Here is a 19,705-nt window from a genome sequence, read left to right on the forward strand (position 1 = left end):
AAAAACATCTCCATCAAAAGAGAGGCACCCTGGGAAGGAACACAGTGAGAATAACATCACTCCAGCTCATGGAGATGCTGAGGCTGTTTCCACAGGGCTGGAGGAAGCAAAGTCATAAAGCTAGATGGGGTTTGGTTCAACAACAAACCATTCCCTCCAGCACTCGGGTGAAGTTGCACTCTAAGCCATCACTGTCAAGAAGTCCTAAAGTGAATTAAACTGTGGTTTAAATTAGCCTAACAGGTTCCTTTAAGTTCACTAACTTTTTCTCTGCCCTTTCTCCTATAGTTCACTCCCTCAAGACCTCCCTCTCCAGCCTCTTCTCCACCTTTCATGGTGATTTCAGAGTCTTATAAACCCCTCAAATATGCCACGCTTCTGATATTCCAGATTCCTCCAGCGAGCCAGGGAGGCCAGGTTAAAAAAAAAAAGAAAGAAAAAATACCCCTTGAATTTCTCAAATAACTGATAAAAAGCAATTAAACAACGGAAGGTCACCAGGTCCTTCGCTCTGGTGTGTTAATAGAATAGCGCCTCCAAAAATTACCCAGAAACAGGAAAACTCAACAGGCTGCTGATACACGACACGCTGTGATGCACACTCCCAGGCCAGTGTTTTGAGAGGGAAGGATGCTGACCTGTCTTGGACAAGGAGAATAACGCTGGAGAGGTTGAGCTCAGGTATATCGAGAGTCTGGTTTGAAGCCTTGAGTCCTTTTAAGTGGTGGAGGAGGAGAAAGGACAGAGTTAAAGGAGAGTTAGTTAAAAAAAAAAAAAACAAAAACAAAAAAAAAAAAAAAAAAAAAAAAAAGTAGCAGGGAAGAGGACATTTGGAGAGGCTGTTGGCAAGAGACCAAGGACAGAGCAAGAGGAAAGGTGGAGAATTCAAGAGGGAAACTTCTTAACATTTGCTTGGAGCTCACTAAGTGGGAGGAGAAACAAACTAATTAGTAATATCAGGACAGGAGCCATGCTGGGCTATATAAACTGGTAGGACATTTTCTTTTTCCCACTCTCTTAGCCCTGCTTTCCTTCTGTCCTAGCCAGCAAAAGCAACAGCTACCCCTGAACTCATCGGAGAGGTAAGAGCACTCTCTTCGTTCCTTTGAATGCACAGCAATAAATATGTACCTTGTTACTGACTGACTGTCTTACCTGGATCTTTCTTCTTCCCCAAAACACCTAACAAACAGCATTTCAACAGTCCTCCTGAGTGAGAGCAGCTAAAGCTCAAGAGGAGCACAGAGGTTAGTGAATGTCACAAGAATTTCAATTATTGAGAATTTTCTAGCAGGGTGAGGATTTATTAGTACTGCTTAGCCCAGCTGGCTGAACCTTTAAGAAAAAAACCCAACCAACCAACAACAACAAACAACTGGAACTCTTTAACATCTCCTTTTACTGCCTTTCCATTCTGCAAAATGAAAAATGCCCAAATAGTAATAATATACAGTTAACGTGATAGTGTCTCTGGATTTCTCTGTCCCCAAGAGACAGATCTCTGAAAATTGAATTGCGAATGGGCTTAATGAATATTTGAATCTAAGGGATAAGCTTTCTTTTGAACTAATGCTTTGAAAATTATCTTCTATTGGAAAACCTGAACTTTTTTTTCAGTAAGGGTCAAGTGCATTATAATCTCTCTGTGCTGGGGAGTGTGCTTGTGCGTGCGTGTGTTCCTATACATAACACAACACTACATTTATCCAGGTTTACTAAACCCCTGGTAACATTACGCAGGCTATGCTGGAATCAGAGTTGCTGAGAATCTGGCCCTTTCCTCCTATTGTACTTGGATGCAGGAATTCCTCTAAAAACATGCTGCACACAGAGCTGGCTGCCCGCACGCTTCACAGCAACAATTCGGAGAATGCAAGATACAATGACTGTAATTGTGCAGTAGCAGTCCCTTGGACAAAGAAATACCACACGGTAATTTAAATCCTCTTGATTTACAGAGGAACTTGAATTTTGTCGGGGAGAGAGGAAAATTCCAGAAAGAAGAGAACGTGTTAGATAACTTTGCTGCATTTTTAGAGATAAAAGCCCCAAACCTAGCAACTCAGGCACCAGCTTGGAATTAACTATTACCTGGGAGTATTAAAACAATTAGCCAAATAAAAGCCTCTGCTCCTTTCCCAGCTGCAAGCACAGCACCACTCTTACCGCGCATAACACATACTGAACGTGTGACCGGGCTTGTCTCCGTTTCAGCACGTGAATAAAAAAAGTATTTGCAGGCCAGATGTTGCAGGAGTGCAGGACCAGCACGGAGCCTGGTTCGCTGCAGCTTTAACGAGGCATTACTGAGATGCCGTAGGTATGGCGTGACATGGAAGAAGTGTACACAAGTGGAAGAGAAATTGATTTAGGGAGACATGAAGTTGCATAACATCGGTACTTTGCTACAGGACATTCATTAACTCTGAAAAGATGATAAAAAAAACAATAGATTAGCTTCTTGGCCCTGAGGTGATTTCATTTTCATGCAAGAGAAACATCTTTTTTTTTCTTTACTATTCTCACGGATTCCATTTCATAGCTGATACAAAAGTATTTAGATAATTCTACCTGCAAAACTTTCCTTTCTGCTTACATGAGCATTTTTAGCGAGGATGGCAGAAAGATATTATCCAACAGCACAAAGATATCTAGGCAAGGAGAGACAGCAAACATCTGGGATCACTGGGGAAAAGCAGCAGTGCCCCAAATCTAGCTCTCACTTTCCACGGTATGCCATGGGAAAATAGTTTTAAATAGTTCCTCTGCACTTGCAGCAAGTCAGTCCTTGCACCACAGAGATGAAAATCACATTCAGACTCCCTCTGCCCGGGTCCTGCTGCTGCTCCTGTATCACACCAGTTACACACCAGCATCGGGAGCCCACACTGGTTTTCCTACCAAATGCACATCTGGAGCACCGCTCCAGAGCATACATGAGATCAGGCAGTGCACTTCAAGCTGTGTGTCTGAGAGCAGGACTTACACAGTCTTTAGTTCAGAATCTGAGATCAAAAAACACTTTCCCAGACTAACAGAAACAAGGAATAAAAAAATTTTTAAAAAATCCTTTCTCCCCACAGAAGCCAAGCAATCTGTTCCAGCAGAATAGTCCTTTCACGATTATTTCCATTTCCCTCCTTCAGCCACTAAGAATAAAAGCCCACCTTGACTGAAAACTGTATGTTAACATAACTTTAATAGCAGATCTTCACAAGACTTAAAATTCTCTGAACATCTCCATATGTTCTGTCCTTTCTTAAAATGGCTGCTATCGCCTATCCCCTAAAACAAGGTAATGTGTCAGCAGATCTTTAATCTGAGCATATACGGCAGCTATCGCTTCTTACAATGCCAAAAATTATTAAAATTGCCCCCAAAATTCTCTGCTGGTGCTCGTTTCCAGGTGGGTCACTGCTCCTTTATACTTTCTTTGGACAACTAAGTAGAAGTAGAGCAAGTCCTCCACACTCTGCATTTCTGGATGGATGGGAAAATTCTGGATGGATGGGAAAATTCCCAGGCCGGTGGCGACAGCCAAACCAGCGCACGCAGGGGGCAGCCCTCACACGGCGCCTGCGATGTCATTTGGGGTGGCAGCAAAGCCAACGGGGCTGGATCTGGGTCTTTACGGTGTCACAAAGTCCTCATCTGAAGCCAAGAGTGTTCTTGACCTCCCCACTGCGTACCAGGCTGCTTTTGCATGTGATGGGGGTGTTTTGTAATGATTTCCTTCTCCTATGTAAGCTGATAGGAAAGATGAACTGAAGTTCATGTGATTCCTCTCTAGAGAGACACAATCACTTGATGGACAGGGACATAGTGAACATGAGTTTGACAACCGGCCAGAAGGTGCCTGTGATCACCCCCCAAGCACTCCGATTTTGAATATTCTGGAAGAACAGGAATGCAGGGCATTGACGCAGCCTTCGTCAGGGGTGAAGTTCAAGCCAGGTTGGTGGAAGTGCCTCACCTGGCCTTTTTGCCGTGCCAAGTGCATCAAGCTGACTTCATTTCTGCCCATGAACACCCAGAGCAAAGGAGTTCTCCAGACTTGCACGGTGCAGTACTGCCTCGCACAGCTGCCGTGCCAGCAGCACAGCCCACGCACTGCCAAATAGTATCGAGGGAGCAGATAAAAGGTTTCACATCTCACAGGGATTTACAGCGTGTAACTATTACATATCCCAGAGTAAAAATTACCTTGCACAAGAAAGAAGCGAAATTCCACTCGGGTACTCACCACGGGAGAAGTCTTTTCCCGTTCATTCTGGTCCTGATTCAGCACTGGACTCGCATTGCTTCACTGGGAAGATAAATACGCACTTACGTGCCTTCCTACGGCAAAACAACTCAAAGTTCTGATGAATTAGGGCTTCCAATCTGACCCGTTTTCTTCTCCACCATGTGAACAGGCCAGACAGTGACTCTGATACTTCTTCACGCACACATTACATCCCACGCTGCAGAACGTCTCCAGGCTCCTGCGGTGTCAACAGCTCCTCACTCTGCATGCGGGGAAACATATTGGGCGTGCTAGCAAGGGACACAAAACATCACTCTGTAAATGCAACAGCCCTTGACTTTACAGATTAGCAACAGAGAAAGCCTAAGTTACCTAAAGAGGAAGATTCTATAAATTGAAAATGTAAATGCAGTTTCACCAAATGAAGAGCATTTATCTTGGCTGGAAATTTTGATTTAACTGAAAGTGCATCCAATTCACTTATTCCATTATTTCAGAATAAAATATGAGAAAAGCGAAGGTTAATGAATCAAGGTAATGAATTATAACTGAGCCAGGAAAAAGCCTTCCAGCACCAGGACACCATCCCTAGCAATACTCTCGTCCTTTTCTTTTCTTCCTCCTCTAGTTAAGCTCCTTGCCTTCGTGTCCTACACAAAGTCAAATTCAACGCTCTTCTACTTACTGGTTCTGCCTTCAGCTTCTTTCACGTGGAACCTATCCTTGCATTAGGTGGGTCGTCCCAGAAGGCAGAAAATGTCCGTTTATTATTTGTGCAAATATTTACTACTTCCGAAATGTCACCAACAGCCCTCCAATAACACACAGTAAGAAACTGGCCAGGACATACATTAACCAGCCATTCCCCTACACAGACTCAGAGCTGCTTAACCGCGTGTCTGAGTCTGCAAGTGTAACGCCCAGGGGTGAGGCTGCTTTAGCTTAAGTACTCAGCACCTGTATTTCTGAAGCATGGATTCTCTTCCCCAGCCGCCGGGAAGGCTTTTACCAAAGTTGCAAGTGAGTCAAGGACTAACTCCAACACTTTTGTGTTTGTATCATCCTACTTAGACTATTAACTCCCAACCTAAATCCTTTACTTCTTGCACAAGCTGCTACTCACCGGTGAGACCTGAAGAAGCTCTGGTTCTGTATTCACTCAACAACGTACCTTGTCTTGTGTTTTCTTTGTCTTGACAATTACCAAGAATTAGTTCTACTCTTCAGGAAACTGAGTACGCTCCAGGGAAAGGTTTGGCTGGTTTTAATTTGCTGACTTCATATTGAGAATTGGCCCTTCGACAAATAAGAAATTGGCTATAGGACATGAGAAAGGTTGAACTGATCCCAATAGGTGACAGGACAGAGATCTATAAACCTAACTCTAGGTACCTATTGTTGATGGCTGATGGATAAAATCAAACTGGAAATGTGGGTTAAGCAGCAGAGGAAACGTAATCACTGAAGCAGCTTCCTAGATGTGTTTTGTCTCTAATAAGTTGAATCTTGAGGTGAGCTTCAACTTCTGTGAAGCCAGTGTCCTTTAACGCCATCTTGCTCTTCTTGAAGTCACCCTTTACATCAAGAGCTGCTTGATTTCTCGAAAACATGGTATAGCTGAGCAGGGTGTTAAAATAACGTAAAATACTATGACACAAGGCTCAGTGGTTCCTTGTGGTGTTCAAATCTATGACCGCATGAAAGTCTGGAAGGACAGCGCAGGGTCCCAAAAGCACATGAAGAGGGAATGTGCTCATGGAGACATGAGAATCAGGTGTTCAGAGTAAGGATTTTCCTCTTTCTGGCTCCAAAATAACACACGGGGAGCAAAAATATGTGGTAGAGAAAATAAACAGGGATCAGTAAGAGGCATTGTAATGAACTGTCTTTTCTTTTTCCCTTGAAAAACCCTTACCAAAGCGTCAGAACATCAACATGGAAAACAGTGTTGATGTCAAGATAGAAACCAAAGGGGAAAGAAAGCCAATAAAGCAGAATCCACTGAGCAAAGCTGGGAAGAGTGTCTGCAGAGCTGTTGGGTACATCACTGGAGACATGAAGGAATTTGGAGCCTGGCTAAAAGGTAAAGCTACTTCATCATGACTAATTAGGGAATTCCAAAGAAGAATTGCATCAAAGGAGTAATAACTAACTTCTCAGTAATGTGATTCAAGTTAGAGTAGTACAGAAACTACCTCTGCCCTGATTTATTTCCATTTTGAAGGGAAAAAAATCTGCTTTGTGCAGAGATCCACATACTGCTTAAATCTTGAGGATGACCGAGATGACATTTACCTCCCAACACGCCATGTACAAAGAGAATTTAGTCCCACAGAACATAGCCTAGGATGGTTATTTTGTGCTCTGCCATTCTTCATAATGCTCCCTGTCCTTTCAGCTGAGCAGTTTCTGTCAAGCCTAATGCCACTGTGAAGTTAAATTACACATAGGTAGGTGTGTTTGGTCCCCATAATAAATCAGCAACGGGATACACACACGATTTGCCATCTGAGGCACAGGCATCATAAATTAGCTGGTTCATATGAATCCGGTCCAGGGTACTCTGGCAACCACACTGTTCATCTCAGCTTTCCAGCTGTAAGACTTCAGTATAGACCATAATAAATCCCAGTCAGGTTTTACAGTCTTGTTGATTCACGGCTTCAGTCGTGCTGCCAAGTTCCACTGCCAAAATTCTTCCTGAGTTTCGAAAAAAACATCCCGAATCAGTACCATCTGTGTATTTGGGGGGGAGGGGAGGGGGCAGTTTATTATTTAATTTGATCTCTTCCAGATAAACATCTCATGATCCAGTTTATTGACTGGGTGCTGCGTGGGATATCCCAGGTGATGTTTGTCAACAATCCCCTCAGTGGGCTTATCGTAGTTGCTGGCTTCTTGGTGCAGAACCCATGGTGGACGCTCACAGGCTGTTTAGGAACAGTTGTCTCAACTTTAACAGCACTTATTCTGGGTCAGGACAGGTAAGACCATCCTTTTTTCCTTCAAACCCAGACTGTCACTTCAGTGCTGACTTATGTGTTAAACAAGCGACGTGGATGAAGAGCACTTATCTAGCCTTCACTGGCTGTGTATCTGGTCTGGTAGGACCAGACAGATCTTCCCACCAGCTGCATCTGGTGCAAAGAGACACTTAGACGTAACTGCCGAAGGAGTAGTTGCTGAGAGGACGTGGGACTCGAGTAAATTGAAGGTCGGTGCAGGAACCTTGGCAGGTCGTCATCAGAGTCACAACTGCATGGGGAGGGAGGGGGTGATGCGAGCAAAGCACCCCCAGGGGAGAAAATTTCAAGATAGTTGTTTTCTTCACACAGATCGGCCATAGCAGCAGGCCTGTACGGCTACAATGGGGTCTTGGTGGGATTGCTCATGGCCGTCTTCTCTGCTAAGGGAAACTACCACTGGTGGCTTCTACTGCCAGTAGCGCTGGTGTCCATGACGTGGTAAGTCGGATGGCTCCTCTGCTTCTTATTCCAGTCCCAGTGTCCCCGCACAGAGACTGAGCTGTTGTATTTTTATGCACTATGCCAACTGCAACACAAAAGAAACACAACTGGCACATACGTGCTACTAAATCTGTACCATTGTTTGCACTTTTAAACTCGAATGTAATCCAGAAACAAATAAAACACACGCATAATCACAAATAAACCCAGTGGGGAAAAGGAAAATCAATGGCTGATCATGTGTAATTCAATACCCCAAATGTTTGCCATATTGCTGCCATGAGTCAATCCATTTTTGTTTCAAGAGAAACATTATTGTCACCATTCCCCAGCACCATCAACCACAAGTGTTTCATCTATTTAAGCTGCCATATAAAAATGTCATGAAAATTTACTTCCCCAAGCACAGAAGCTGTTCAGTGGTCCCAAGACATGATGGTTGATGCTAATGAAAACAAACAACTAATAATACTTTACTTATATATATGACACCATAATCTGCTAGGTATTTGGACAGTGAAATTTTTGAAAGCTGGTCTTTGGTCCCCAAATGTCTAGCTGGAGATTGCTAAAGCACACAAATCATCTGTCTGCCTGGAGTTCAAGTGGTATTATACTCACTTTAATACGCATACAATTGATATCAGCCTTTACTTCTAATGACCCTGATCCATAAGAATGAACAAGGACACACAGCCTTCTTCACAATTCACTCAGACCTGACACGGGTGTCCTAAATTCAATCCATTTCACGTACTAAAAGGAAAAAAAATAAACACTGAGATTGAGCTGGGAAGTAACTCCATTAAATCACTGGATCCTCCACGTGAATGGAGGATCTTGGCTCCTTCATGGTCACCAAATTCACCACATATTGCATAACCTGACAGGAATCTGTACATTGCTGACTGCCCTGGGAAGGGTAGGAAATTTACAGGGTGACCTAGCATATCTCTGATTTTATCAGAAACACTGAGGAAATTAAACAGCTTTTTTTAAAAAAATAGAGTGAATTTCCTGCAGTTTTTTTTTTGGGGGGGGGGGGGGGGGAGGGGGGGTTGGGTTTTGGTTTTTTTCCTAGCTGACAAGCTCCTAGTGAGACCATTTTGTTCTTCTTTCAGCCCTGTTTTCACCAGCGCTTTAGGCTCAGTCTTCTGTAAGTGGGATCTGCCTGTTTTCACCTTGCCTTTCAACTTGGCCTTGACCCTCTATCTGGCTGCATCAGGACCCCATAACCTCTTCTTCCCTACAACCGTCATTCAGTCTGCAACAGCAACACCAAACATCACTTGGACGAATGCCGAAATGCCAATGGTAGGGTGTCCTGAAGATAACGACCTTCTCAATTTACAAAGAAAACCACTATAGAATCATATTATCTTCCTTTCTGCTACTGCATTACGGCCTGGCAATACAAAATTGCATTTATAAGATAACTATTATCCAAAACGTAAAGGTTTACTCCAGGAATTGACATTTTTGATAGCTTGAAAATATGAATCTTTTTGGTATTATCTGCTATCTTTCATTTACAGTTGGATCTAAACTATAATCTTCAAAGTGCCTCTAGAATCTAATTACCCATTACTGTGCATATACTGATCAGCACCCCATAGATAAGGTTGTGCTGAGACTACCAGTTCACTCACAGGTTAATTTTAGTTTTCCATGTAAAGAATGCTGCGTTTTTAAAATTGCATCTTTCTGATTAGAAATAAGCAAGCAGATATTACTATGGAAGAATGGTTACAAATTTGGGTGCAGGCACATGTTCACATATTTTCATTTAAGATTCAAGTGGGACCTTTCAAAAAAAAAAATTCTCCTGCATAGCATGGTAAACAACATAGAGACTAGAGTAATAGCTTTCCCCTAAGGCTCAGTGGGCTCTTTTGAGGGGTTCCCTGGGAGTTATTAAGAAAAAGAAGTTAATTGATACTAAATAGCAATCCATATGAGTGAACATTTCTCCAAAAACATTTCCCGTGGCACATAATTTTATGAGGACCATAAATGGGCTGTTCCATGTGGAGGAACACAACATTCTGAGGAGAAGTGTTTCAAAACCATCTCTAAGTTGCGACCAAGTTGGGCTCTGTCCCACCAACCCAGCAATGTTTACACATTCATATTCCTAGAGAATCCCAAGGGAGTTTCAGGTATAAAAGTAGAAGGGGGATATAGCCTAACCTAAGTCTTGTAATTCTGGCCAAGACATTATTGGCCATTTCATCCTTGGATCTGCCCACTCAGAGCCAAATATCTTCTCAAAGTCATCATCTACCTGAGCACTTCCATTTCTTAGATCCACTCTCATGCTCCATAACAGCATGCAAAAACGGTCATGTCAGCAGCACGTGTAAAGATGATGAGCAAACCCTTTCACAAAAGACATTTACATTTGATATTAGAGCAAAAACCTGGCAGAGGAGCTCATGGCTAAGGAACAAGGCGTGACTCATTTTCATCGAAGGGGAAACCCTGTGGAAATGCCCTGCTGTCTCCTGAGAACCATCCAAACTTTCCACTGACAGTCCAGGAAGAGACACGGGATCTAGCAAATGCCAAACATGAACCTGACCAAGAAAAATAGGTTTAAAAAAAAAATTACGAAGCCAATAACAAATTGTATTTTTTTTTTTTTTTTTTTTTTTAATTCCTGCAGCTCCTACAATCCATTCCAGTCGGGGTGGGTCAGGTTTATGGCTGCGATAACCCCTGGACTGGAGGCATTTTCCTGATTGCTTTATTTATCTCTTCTCCACTCATTTGTCTGCATGCGGCAATTGGATCAGCAGTAGGGATGCTGGCAGGTAAGGACTTGACTTGTGTGGCAGATTTATATAAAAACATGGAGAATAAAAGAGGAACCGCAATGATTGGAGCACTTACAGTCACAAATGTTTCTTCCATTGGAGAATGACTGCTTGAAAAAAAAACCCAAAAACCATACAATTCTGTTTTAAGAATGCTTTTGTTTGACTTCCCCATTCTCTTACCTCATTTCACGATGGTGGGAATCTTCAGAAGAAAGAAGCCTACTTTTGGCTGAAATGATTTTTATCATTAAATACTTCATTTCTGGGTATATTCTGATGGGTTTAGGAGCAGCTTAATAAAAGTCATAGCCATCAGTCTGAATGTGCAGGCCTCAAGGATACATTTAAGGTTCACATGTACGCTCGTTCACTCATACAACTTTTGCTGAAATCACACGGCCGAATTCAGCTCTACAGCAGCAGGGAAATTCTGCCCTGATTGCATTAGATTAAAGCAGCTTTAGCCTTAGACCATAGCAACACGACTACAAATAGGAATTCCATGTACGTATGCGGGCTAGAGCCCTTAAAAAGCTGGATTCGTGCCATTTCTCAGCTGCTTTTTTCTCTTTAGCCAAGGAATGACACATCTTTGACTTATTTTCCAGCGCTGAGCCTAGCAACACCTTTTAGCAAAATCTACTCCGGCTTGTGGGGCTACAACAGCTCCCTCTCGTGCGTTGCGATCGGAGGCATGTTCTACGCTTTCACCTGGCAGACACATTTGCTGGCAATTGCCTGCGGTACGTACCCTATGGATTTTCACTATTACCACGCTTCCTTTTGAAGTGAGACGAGATGCATTTATACTGGAGGTGGGCTGAAGCCAAATGGCCACCTCTAGACAGGCAGATGGACTTCGGCGAGACTGACGAATGATTGAGCTGGATGTTGGAGCCATTGCTCTAACGTACCCTGACAAAATGAAAGGAGTGCTTTCACTTTCAGCCAAGAGTTGTGTTCAAAACAAGAGGCGCAATCAGTGGATGCTGATTAACTACGGTCTTTGAAATGAGATGCTTGGTTTTGAGGCATTAAATGTGTTCGTTCAACATTGCTAGATGAATCATATTTTTTTTCTAATCATAGATACCAGCTCAAATTCCTTCTTTGGAGGAGGACGTATCTAAACTTTGAGAAAACTGGAGCTCAAGATGAGTCCGCACCTATAGTTAGACAGTACAGTTTCCTCAGCCTACTGAAAGGGATACCAAAGGCATGAGCTAGGCAACACAGAATGATTGAAGAATTATTTATAAGGCAATTCCATATGAAATTTCAATATCACAGTGAGCTGGGAGTGAAACTATTGCTCATTCAGTGCTCATATAAAAAAGATTTAGCTTTGTATCTCATTGACCCACCTTCTAGCCCTAGAGGCAGGAGAGATGGGGGTGGAAGGCTTATTTTCCTATTTAACCCCATCCATCAAGCTACATACTTTCCATGTCAGTGCGTTTTTCAAAAGGCTCTGTTTCCATAGTCTCATTTTTCATCACTCCAGTTCTTTTTTTGTTTCGCCCTTTCCATGAGCTCCAGGTTGGAGGGGACACAGTGGAAAGGAAAGAGCTTTAAGAGGGGGCTGTCCAGGCATGGTCGTAAACATTGGTTGAGCTACACAAGGCAGTGTGAGAGATGTTTTGCCATTGCTGGTCTCCTCCGTGAGCAACCAAAATCACCAGGAACTACCTTTCTTTTTCACAGCGCTCTTCAGTGCCTACCTGGGAGCAACAGTGACTAACATGTTGTCTGTGGTAAGTAGTGTATTAGCTAAGGTCTTTTTACCCCAAAGACAGATTTGAACATTTTGAACATTTGGGCATTTTCCTGGCTTGTGAGGCAGAACACCAAGACTCAGAGAACAATTCAGCCAAAGGCGGAACGGGTCTGGGAGAGGGGACACGGTCTGCCCAGGGGGTTGGTGTGGTTCCCACTGAAACAGGCCACTTTGATCACCACTTTTCATCCTCAGAGCTTGTATGAACTGCCACAGCTCAGCCCTCAACACCTCTGAGATAATTACATGGCTATACTTTGTGCCTGAAGCGATTGAGAAAAGGGCCCTCCACATATGTAAAGAAATCTCAAATTTGGTTTAATTGCTTTGCCCAAGCGCCAAAAGGCACACAGTACAACAGCCCAGGAAAAAGCTGAATGCTTCTGGTATCGACTCCTCTCTCATCTCCATCCAAGACCGCTGCAGATGCACAAAGAGAAGGCAGCCTTCTCACCAGAGCTGGTAGATGTTCCAGGTTAACGCACTATGTCAAGATCTCATAAAGAAATCTTGCCTCCCTAGGGAGAGACTCCATGCAAAACCAAGTCAAGACTTCCTTGAGAAAGCTTGTTCCAAGCTACCTGGCTCTGGGTTTTGTTCAAGGGCTGGGGGATCAAATGAAAGAAAGACATACAGTAAATAGGTTGTTTTGTATTTTCCTTTGCAGTTTGGGGTGCCATCAGGAACCTGGTCTTTTTGCTTGTCTGCGCTGACCTTCCTGTTAATAAGCACAAACAACTCTGCCATCTACAAGCTGCCACTCTCTAAAGTCACCTATCCAGAAGCCAACCGAGCTTATTACCTGAAGATGAAGAAACATCAGAGGTCTTGCTGTGAGGTATAAAGACCCAAGAAGAGAGATACTTTGCAGATTTGCAGGCAACAGTGCAAGGTGTTTCCCCAAAAAACATGATTTGTGTGCTACAAAGTCAAAAGATCAAAACCAACCACCACCACCTTATGAGTGGAGAGGCTTTTTCCACCGCATTCCTTTGTGCTATCCTGATTAGACAGGACTGTGCTGTGCTGGAAGGACCTTTCCCTAGACCAATCTGTAATGATTCAAAAGCACATATGTCTGAAAAGACACTTCAATTTTAAGCAGTGGGGAAATGACTTAGAAGTTGAAAAGAAAAATCAGTCTGTGAAATCGAAGTCACAGCAATCGGACGTAAAGCAATAAAGAGCAGAGCATCTCTCAGCATCTGATGGGACTCCTAATTAATGGCTAAAACCAGCTTATGACAGCAATAGGATACATCTTAGAGAGCTTCATAGTAGCAGAGAAGTGGAATAAAGAGTACCCTTTGCTAAGTAGAAAATAGATGGTGAAGAATTCTACCTGGAGGATCTCTCAAGCCCAGTGGAGAGAGATGTGCATTAGCAATCATCACACACAAGAAGGACACAGATAAATTGCAGGCAGTGTTGCTAACACTTGCAAGACTTGTGGTAAAAATCACAATAATGGCAGGGAGGGGCTGTCTGTCAGCCCCAGCTTTTGGATGTTTTAGTTTGCACTAGGCTGGAATATTTCCTGAAATAAGTGTTTCAGGCCTACCCAGTTTCAGAGAAAAGTCTGTAAACCCAAGGCCAAGAACGCAAATACCAGTGAAAAGAATCTTTTTCTAAAAAGGAAAAAAAGTAATAATAATGATTTTATGTTAATCTCATGATATTTCTTGATACTTCAACTTGGTCATGGGTTAGCAAAGGAGGGCACAGCAGCAAAGTCATTGCTGTCCCTTTCCTATGCAATAAAACGGCTCTGTTCAGCCTGTGCACAAGCAGAACTAATGTGAGAGCTGATCTTCTTGACCTCTCTCCCTACACCGTCACCCTCGGCCCACAAATGTCAAGCAGCAAGTTCGTCTGCTGCCGAAGTTGCTGCTCTGCCATCTCCCTCCACGCCACGATGGGAAGAGGATGGTTGGCGGACTGGTGGATGTAGCAGACGTCTACAGCAGACCAGCCTTGCGCCACGTCTGCATGGGCTCCTGGGGTCTGCAGGTAGGGAAGGAGGAAGGTGACCTTGCACCCAACAGTGCTGGTCACTGCCTGGCTCATCGAGATACTTCATCTCATGATGAAGCTGACATCTTCACCAAAAATACTCCATACGCTCCGGTCCTTCGCTTGGCATTAGCCTACGTGCAGTAACGTTGCTTCTGGGAAAGCAGATCAAAACCTGTTCCTCTTGTAGCAGAGGAAACAAAAAGTAGCCTGCAAATAGTGCTACTGCTGATTTTTGAGGTTGGGAAAAACACATGCCTTTTTGCAAACATCAAAAAGATCTGAGTGAAAAATATTTGAGATGAACTGCTGGCAGTATTTTCTGGTGAAGTGTTAGGTTTTCAGATGTTTGACAGTATTTCTGTATGACTGACACTCCAGAGATCACTTGTAAAAATGTACCATTTCCTGTGGTTTACTTGGTAAATAGCTACATAATAGCGTGTGGAGTTAATTTTTAAAACAAATATTCATGCCTTATTGAGTTTGGTATAAGTTTTCCTCTATTTATCATCACTAGCCTCTTCCAAAGACAGATTATCTCTTAAGTAGTCTAGAAGACGTTGGAAAATAAAATTGTGAAATGAGTGTATGGGGGATGTTTTGGAAACTTCTAACTTCTGCTCTTCGTACTTATGACATTTTGCTGCATTGATACCTCCTTAAATGTGCAAATTGCTTCTGTACAGGAGGCACAATCAGCCAAAGGCACGGTGTTGTGCCTGCAGAGCTACAGGCAGAGCTGGAAACCTCCTCGAGACCAGATGAAGACCCATTCCTAGGGGAGATGCTGGACAGGCCTCCAGACTGGGATTAGATAAGGTCATGTTCTGTCCAGAGGATGCACCTCTCCATTTGTCAAACTGGACGAATGGAAAAGGCTATCTTTTGGTGTCTGAACTGACATCTCCCCTCCCAGAACTGTGTGTGCCCCAGAGAGGCAAACCTACAAAGGTTTCACTCTTATGCTTTCACTCTTATGTCAAAATCTGCACTCGGGTAGGAGTACACACTTTATGACCAGTGTAAATCAGCAGATTTCCTCCAACTGGTGTTATTTCAGCTTGCTGTTGCTGAGCAACAGGGACATTTTGGCAGTACCGTAAAGAAACCATATGCACAGAACAGAAAAACAACAAAAGATGAAGGCCATGTCTCAGCCCTTAGAAAGACTTTGCACATCATTCAGAATTAATTCTTCATTTTACGCTCTCCAGAAAATTCATTCTTTCCCATCACCCCATGCAAAATAACAGTTATTTGGCAATATGACATGTATATCAGTCAGAATATGCATATCATGCTTTTTCCCATTATTGTTCATAATGCAGTCTTTGCTAACAGGACTAATTTATCTTAGTATTGAAACTGTTCTTTTTTCTCCCCCTCCCCCCCTTTACATCAGATAAGTTCTAGTCAAGTCACAAATTTTTTTTCAAGCACTCTTTTTGCATTCTTGTTTCTGATACACAGGTGATACCAGACTCACAAGAAAAATTTATGCTGGGCGGGAGTTTTGGGGCTCTTTCCTGGACTACTACCCTCCCAGCGCCAGCATAACATAGCAAAAGGGATGTCACTGCATTTAACATTTCTAAAAAAAACCCCAAAAAACCTCAAACCCCCAAAAAACCCGCAATGCCAAACCACTTGAAAACATCTGCTTGGAATCAGGTTTCATCCAAAAGTCTAACTCAACTGAACTGCCTCACTGCCATTTCCTAAGCCACTCTCATTCCTTCTGTCTGATGCGCATAATTCTCTCCAATACTCCCATGGAATTCCATGTCAAGCAACTGCCCCAGTCTCTACCATTTGACACTGGCACGTCTCCTGCCACCAGTATCCTCCACTGTGGTTCAGCTGCCCGCTAGTCCAGGGTGCAGCCACACACCTCCCAGTCCCGCACGGGTTTGTTATTGGTGGTACGAAGAGCGAAAGCACGAATGCCAACTTAAGACAAGAAATCGTAGGATGCCGAGCAAGGACCAGCAGATATTTTTCACCAGACCCTGCTTCTCTCCCTTCCCAAACCAGCGTTGCTTTCTCATGGAGCCCAGGGCATGCTGGCAATACCAGCAGTGGTAGGTACCAAGACGTGGGCTACAGCCCTCATTTCCCCTTCCCCCAGCAAACCAGTATGTGGGCGAGCGCAGAAGAGGCCAATATTTAGGCAGGCAGTGAAGATGCTACACCCTTGGTGATGCTGAACTGGGAGGAGGAAACTTTCAGCCCAGATTACCTGAAGAGCAGACCCAAGAGACAGTTGCAGAAGCAGGACCAAAAGCAGGAGGTATGAGTGCAGCACGGCAGCGTTTTAGATGCTCAAATGTGGGGACGTGCAACAATACAAACTCCTTTATCTTATCTTCCAGGATTCTTGAGGGTTTTGTTTGGTTTTACCATGTTGTACATGAAATATAAACAGTACAAAGAATGCTCGTGTTGATAATTATCTAATCTTTTGAATCTTGACATTTAGTATAAAGGGTAGATTTGACACAGAATTTGGCCGTAGCTAGGAATAATTCACTCGCTAAGAAAGATGCTAGCCATGAGGAAGCAGGGCTGTGCATTCAAAAGAAATACTTGATTATTTCCCTCTCCCTCAGAGTCTAAGCACTGCAAAGACCAGTATAGCAAGTGAATTGTTAGACACAGATGAACTCCTTCCTGATGTTCTGTCTTTGTCTTGCCATGGAAACCTGCCTTTGGGTGGTAAGGCCTTTTTTGTTACCAGCAATTCAGCTTACTCAAGATTTTGAATGAGATGGGAAAACAGCATGACACTCAAAGCAAATACACCCCAGTGACTTAAGACCCTCACTCTGCTTATTCTTAAAGGCACAGGTAGACCAAGGTCAATAATTTGCCACACATAGAAATGGAAAGTGTTTAAACAGGAGTCGGAAGCCTTAAGATTTCATAGATCTGGGCCAGAAAACTCGGGCTTATGTGCCCAAAGGCTTCGTACGTGCTGGTAAATGAACAGGATCAGGCGCTGGCACACAGACACCCACCCTGCTCGACCGGCATACCCAAGGGTATCGCTGAAGAAGGATGCCAGCAAGGACCGGCAAAAGGGAGGCTGGAAGGGCAAATGTGTGACAGAGGAGCTCATGTTGCTTCACGTGCTACGGCAAGAGCCTCAGAGACCGGGGCAACGAGATCCAGTCTGAGGCCGGGTGAAATCCTGCCCACGACACCGGTATTTCAAACTGCCCTAGGGAGCGACGGCGCTTGAAAGCTGGCCCAAAAGCGGCGTATATTCAACCGGCATGAGGAGGATTTCTCACAACAAATTCAAATGCTTAGAAGTGAGCAATGAAATCAATGTGCAATCAAACAGAAGTACCTGTGTGGGAAAATATGGCTCAGTTGTACAGCATCAGAGCAATTGCTTCCACTTTTAGGCTTAGTGAGGTCAATGACATTATTTTTTTGAGTAAAATAAAACTGCATGCGCACGTGATTGCAAAATTGGGAGTTCAAATGCAAACACTTCCTAGGAAAACCTCTATTTTCCTTTCGTTGGCCTCCCATGAAAATATATAGAATAAAAAATGGATGGGAACCATTGGCTTGGAAAACTGACAAACTAAAAATCCCCTCACTTTAGATTAAACATTCTTGAATCAGTCATCAATTTAATCAGATAAGGCTGAGATCAGTGGAAGGTTAAGGATCAGATTTTCTCATTAGTATAATTAAAGAAATAATACTAGGAAAAGCATGCCCCTAGCATGGCGCACTGGGAAGGAAAAGAAGGAATTTTTTCAATTGGAATTTTCCAGCAAACAGTGCTGGTGCCTCAGCCATAAAACACGTTGTAGTATATGGTTTTGGTGGCGAGGATGTGACACTCTATAAGAAAATCGGCCACCCTGGGCTACATTGCTGCACAAAGGATTTGCTACAGGTGAAGTCGCTACTCATAGCACTAACCTGTACTGACGATGCTCTCGTACCACATGGGCATAGCAAAGTGTAGGACAACCCAGCAGTGTAGTTTTCAACTTTACAGAAAATCCGTGGATGGTATCCTAACAATAGATTTATTTATTTATTTTAAAGCAAATTAAATTAAGGGAATTAAGGGTCACACCTCTATCTTTGAACTTTCTTTTCTATTAAAGAGGCTGTCCTACTAATCTCATTCTACCTTCCCTTTCTGCATTTCCTGCTTCTGAGACACAAAAAAGAGTAGGCTATTTAAAGAGATAACAAAACTTGAAAACAGCTTCTAAGAAACAGAGAGGGAAGTTACAAACTGATGTGAGTAGAAGTACTCACAGTAGGAGAGGACCTCCCTGGTCCCTTCCTGCACTGTCATTGCAAGCTGTGCTGGAATTCACTTTCATACACAGGGTGGGATGTTCTGCCCTGCTGGCAGATTATGTTCTGCATGTCTATTGCAGAGGTTGCAATGTCTACGAAAGGCCCTACACATGCCAACCAAATGTGGAGGGCAAGAAAATTACACCTGTCTAGAAAAAAAAGAACACGGAAGAGCAGATACATCCCTAGATTTCAGGGAAAATGGTTCAGAACACCAGTGAGCTACAAATTTAACAGCCTGACTATCATTAAGGATCCGTGCATAAAGCTCTAGGACTTATACTGAGGAAAATCAGGATGGGAACACGATGTACTGAACACCCGCCACAAGAATCCAACGCATGTGTCTCTGACTACACACATACTGGACAAACCCTCTGCGTTTTAATCTCTCATCTCTCAAAGGAAGATGTATCAAACTCTTTGCCTTGCCTGTCTTTACCCTTTAGATTTCTCTGTGATCAGGCAACGCTAGCCTCCTGCTGCGCTCTCTGTGATAACAGTGCCTGATACTCACCAAACGCTGTCCCAGTAAGGCCCAGATATGCCCTGTTTGACTTCAGAGACTGCTGTTGGAATGCCAAACTTTGGAGTCTGGTAGCTACAAACTCTTCATATGATTCATGGGGGGGGCGGAGAGAGAGAGAGAGATTCAAGGTAGAGAGAGAAGCACTTCAGTAATTCCATGATAATCCAACACTTTCTGATATAGCTAGCTAAGGAGGAGCAGCTTATCTTTCTCTATTGACCACAGAAGGTGCTGAGGCCAACTAGACAACCACTTCAGTGACAACCAAGTTAGATGAGACAAATCTGGTACCTGTATTCAGCACCATACCACATAGACATATACTGCCCTTATCTACCTTGTTGTATGCTCGAATTATCTCACATTATGTATTCACTTGAACAGAGAGTCAAGTCTCTACCCTACTGTGTCATGAAGACTACTGAGAAAACACGAAACAGCTTAGTGGCCTAATTCTAGATGGTAGCTCAAGGAATGGGCAAAGGCTCTGAGGGACTTACGCCACATCTTCCCCCC

General features: G+C 43.4%; 1 protein-coding gene across 1 annotated transcript; it reads left to right on the forward strand.

The window, feature by feature from the left end:
- Positions 1-963: 963 nt before the first annotated feature.
- Positions 964-14,848, forward strand: LOC126036333 (urea transporter 2-like). Its single transcript, XM_049795971.1, has 9 exons — positions 964-1,082; positions 6,167-6,329; positions 7,041-7,230; positions 7,582-7,710; positions 8,835-9,027; positions 10,379-10,526; positions 11,141-11,275; positions 12,237-12,286; positions 12,977-14,848. The coding sequence occupies exons 2-9, from the start codon at positions 6,182-6,184 to the stop codon at positions 13,151-13,153; spliced, it is 1,170 nt and encodes a 389-aa protein (XP_049651928.1). The 5' UTR covers positions 964-1,082; positions 6,167-6,181; the 3' UTR covers positions 13,154-14,848.
- Positions 14,849-19,705: the final 4,857 nt, after the last annotated feature.

The sequence above is a fragment of the Accipiter gentilis genome, chromosome Z (genome assembly GCF_929443795.1).
Source record: "Accipiter gentilis chromosome Z, bAccGen1.1, whole genome shotgun sequence".
Lineage (NCBI taxonomy): Eukaryota > Metazoa > Chordata > Aves > Accipitriformes > Accipitridae > Astur > Astur gentilis.

What these genes read in the sequence shown, in the direction of transcription:
- LOC126036333 (XM_049795971.1), top strand. Translation starts at nt 6,182, where the DNA reads ATGGAAAACAGTGTTGATGTCAAGATAGAAACCAAAGGGGAAAGAAAG. An exon ending in GCGCTGGTGTCCATGACGTG is followed by an intron (nt 7,711 to 8,834) that starts GTAAGTCGGATG and finishes TTCTTCTTTCAG; the next exon opens with CCCTGTTTTCACCAGCGCTT. An exon ending in AGCAGTAGGGATGCTGGCAG is followed by an intron (nt 10,527 to 11,140) that starts GTAAGGACTTGA and finishes CTTATTTTCCAG; the next exon opens with CGCTGAGCCTAGCAACACCT.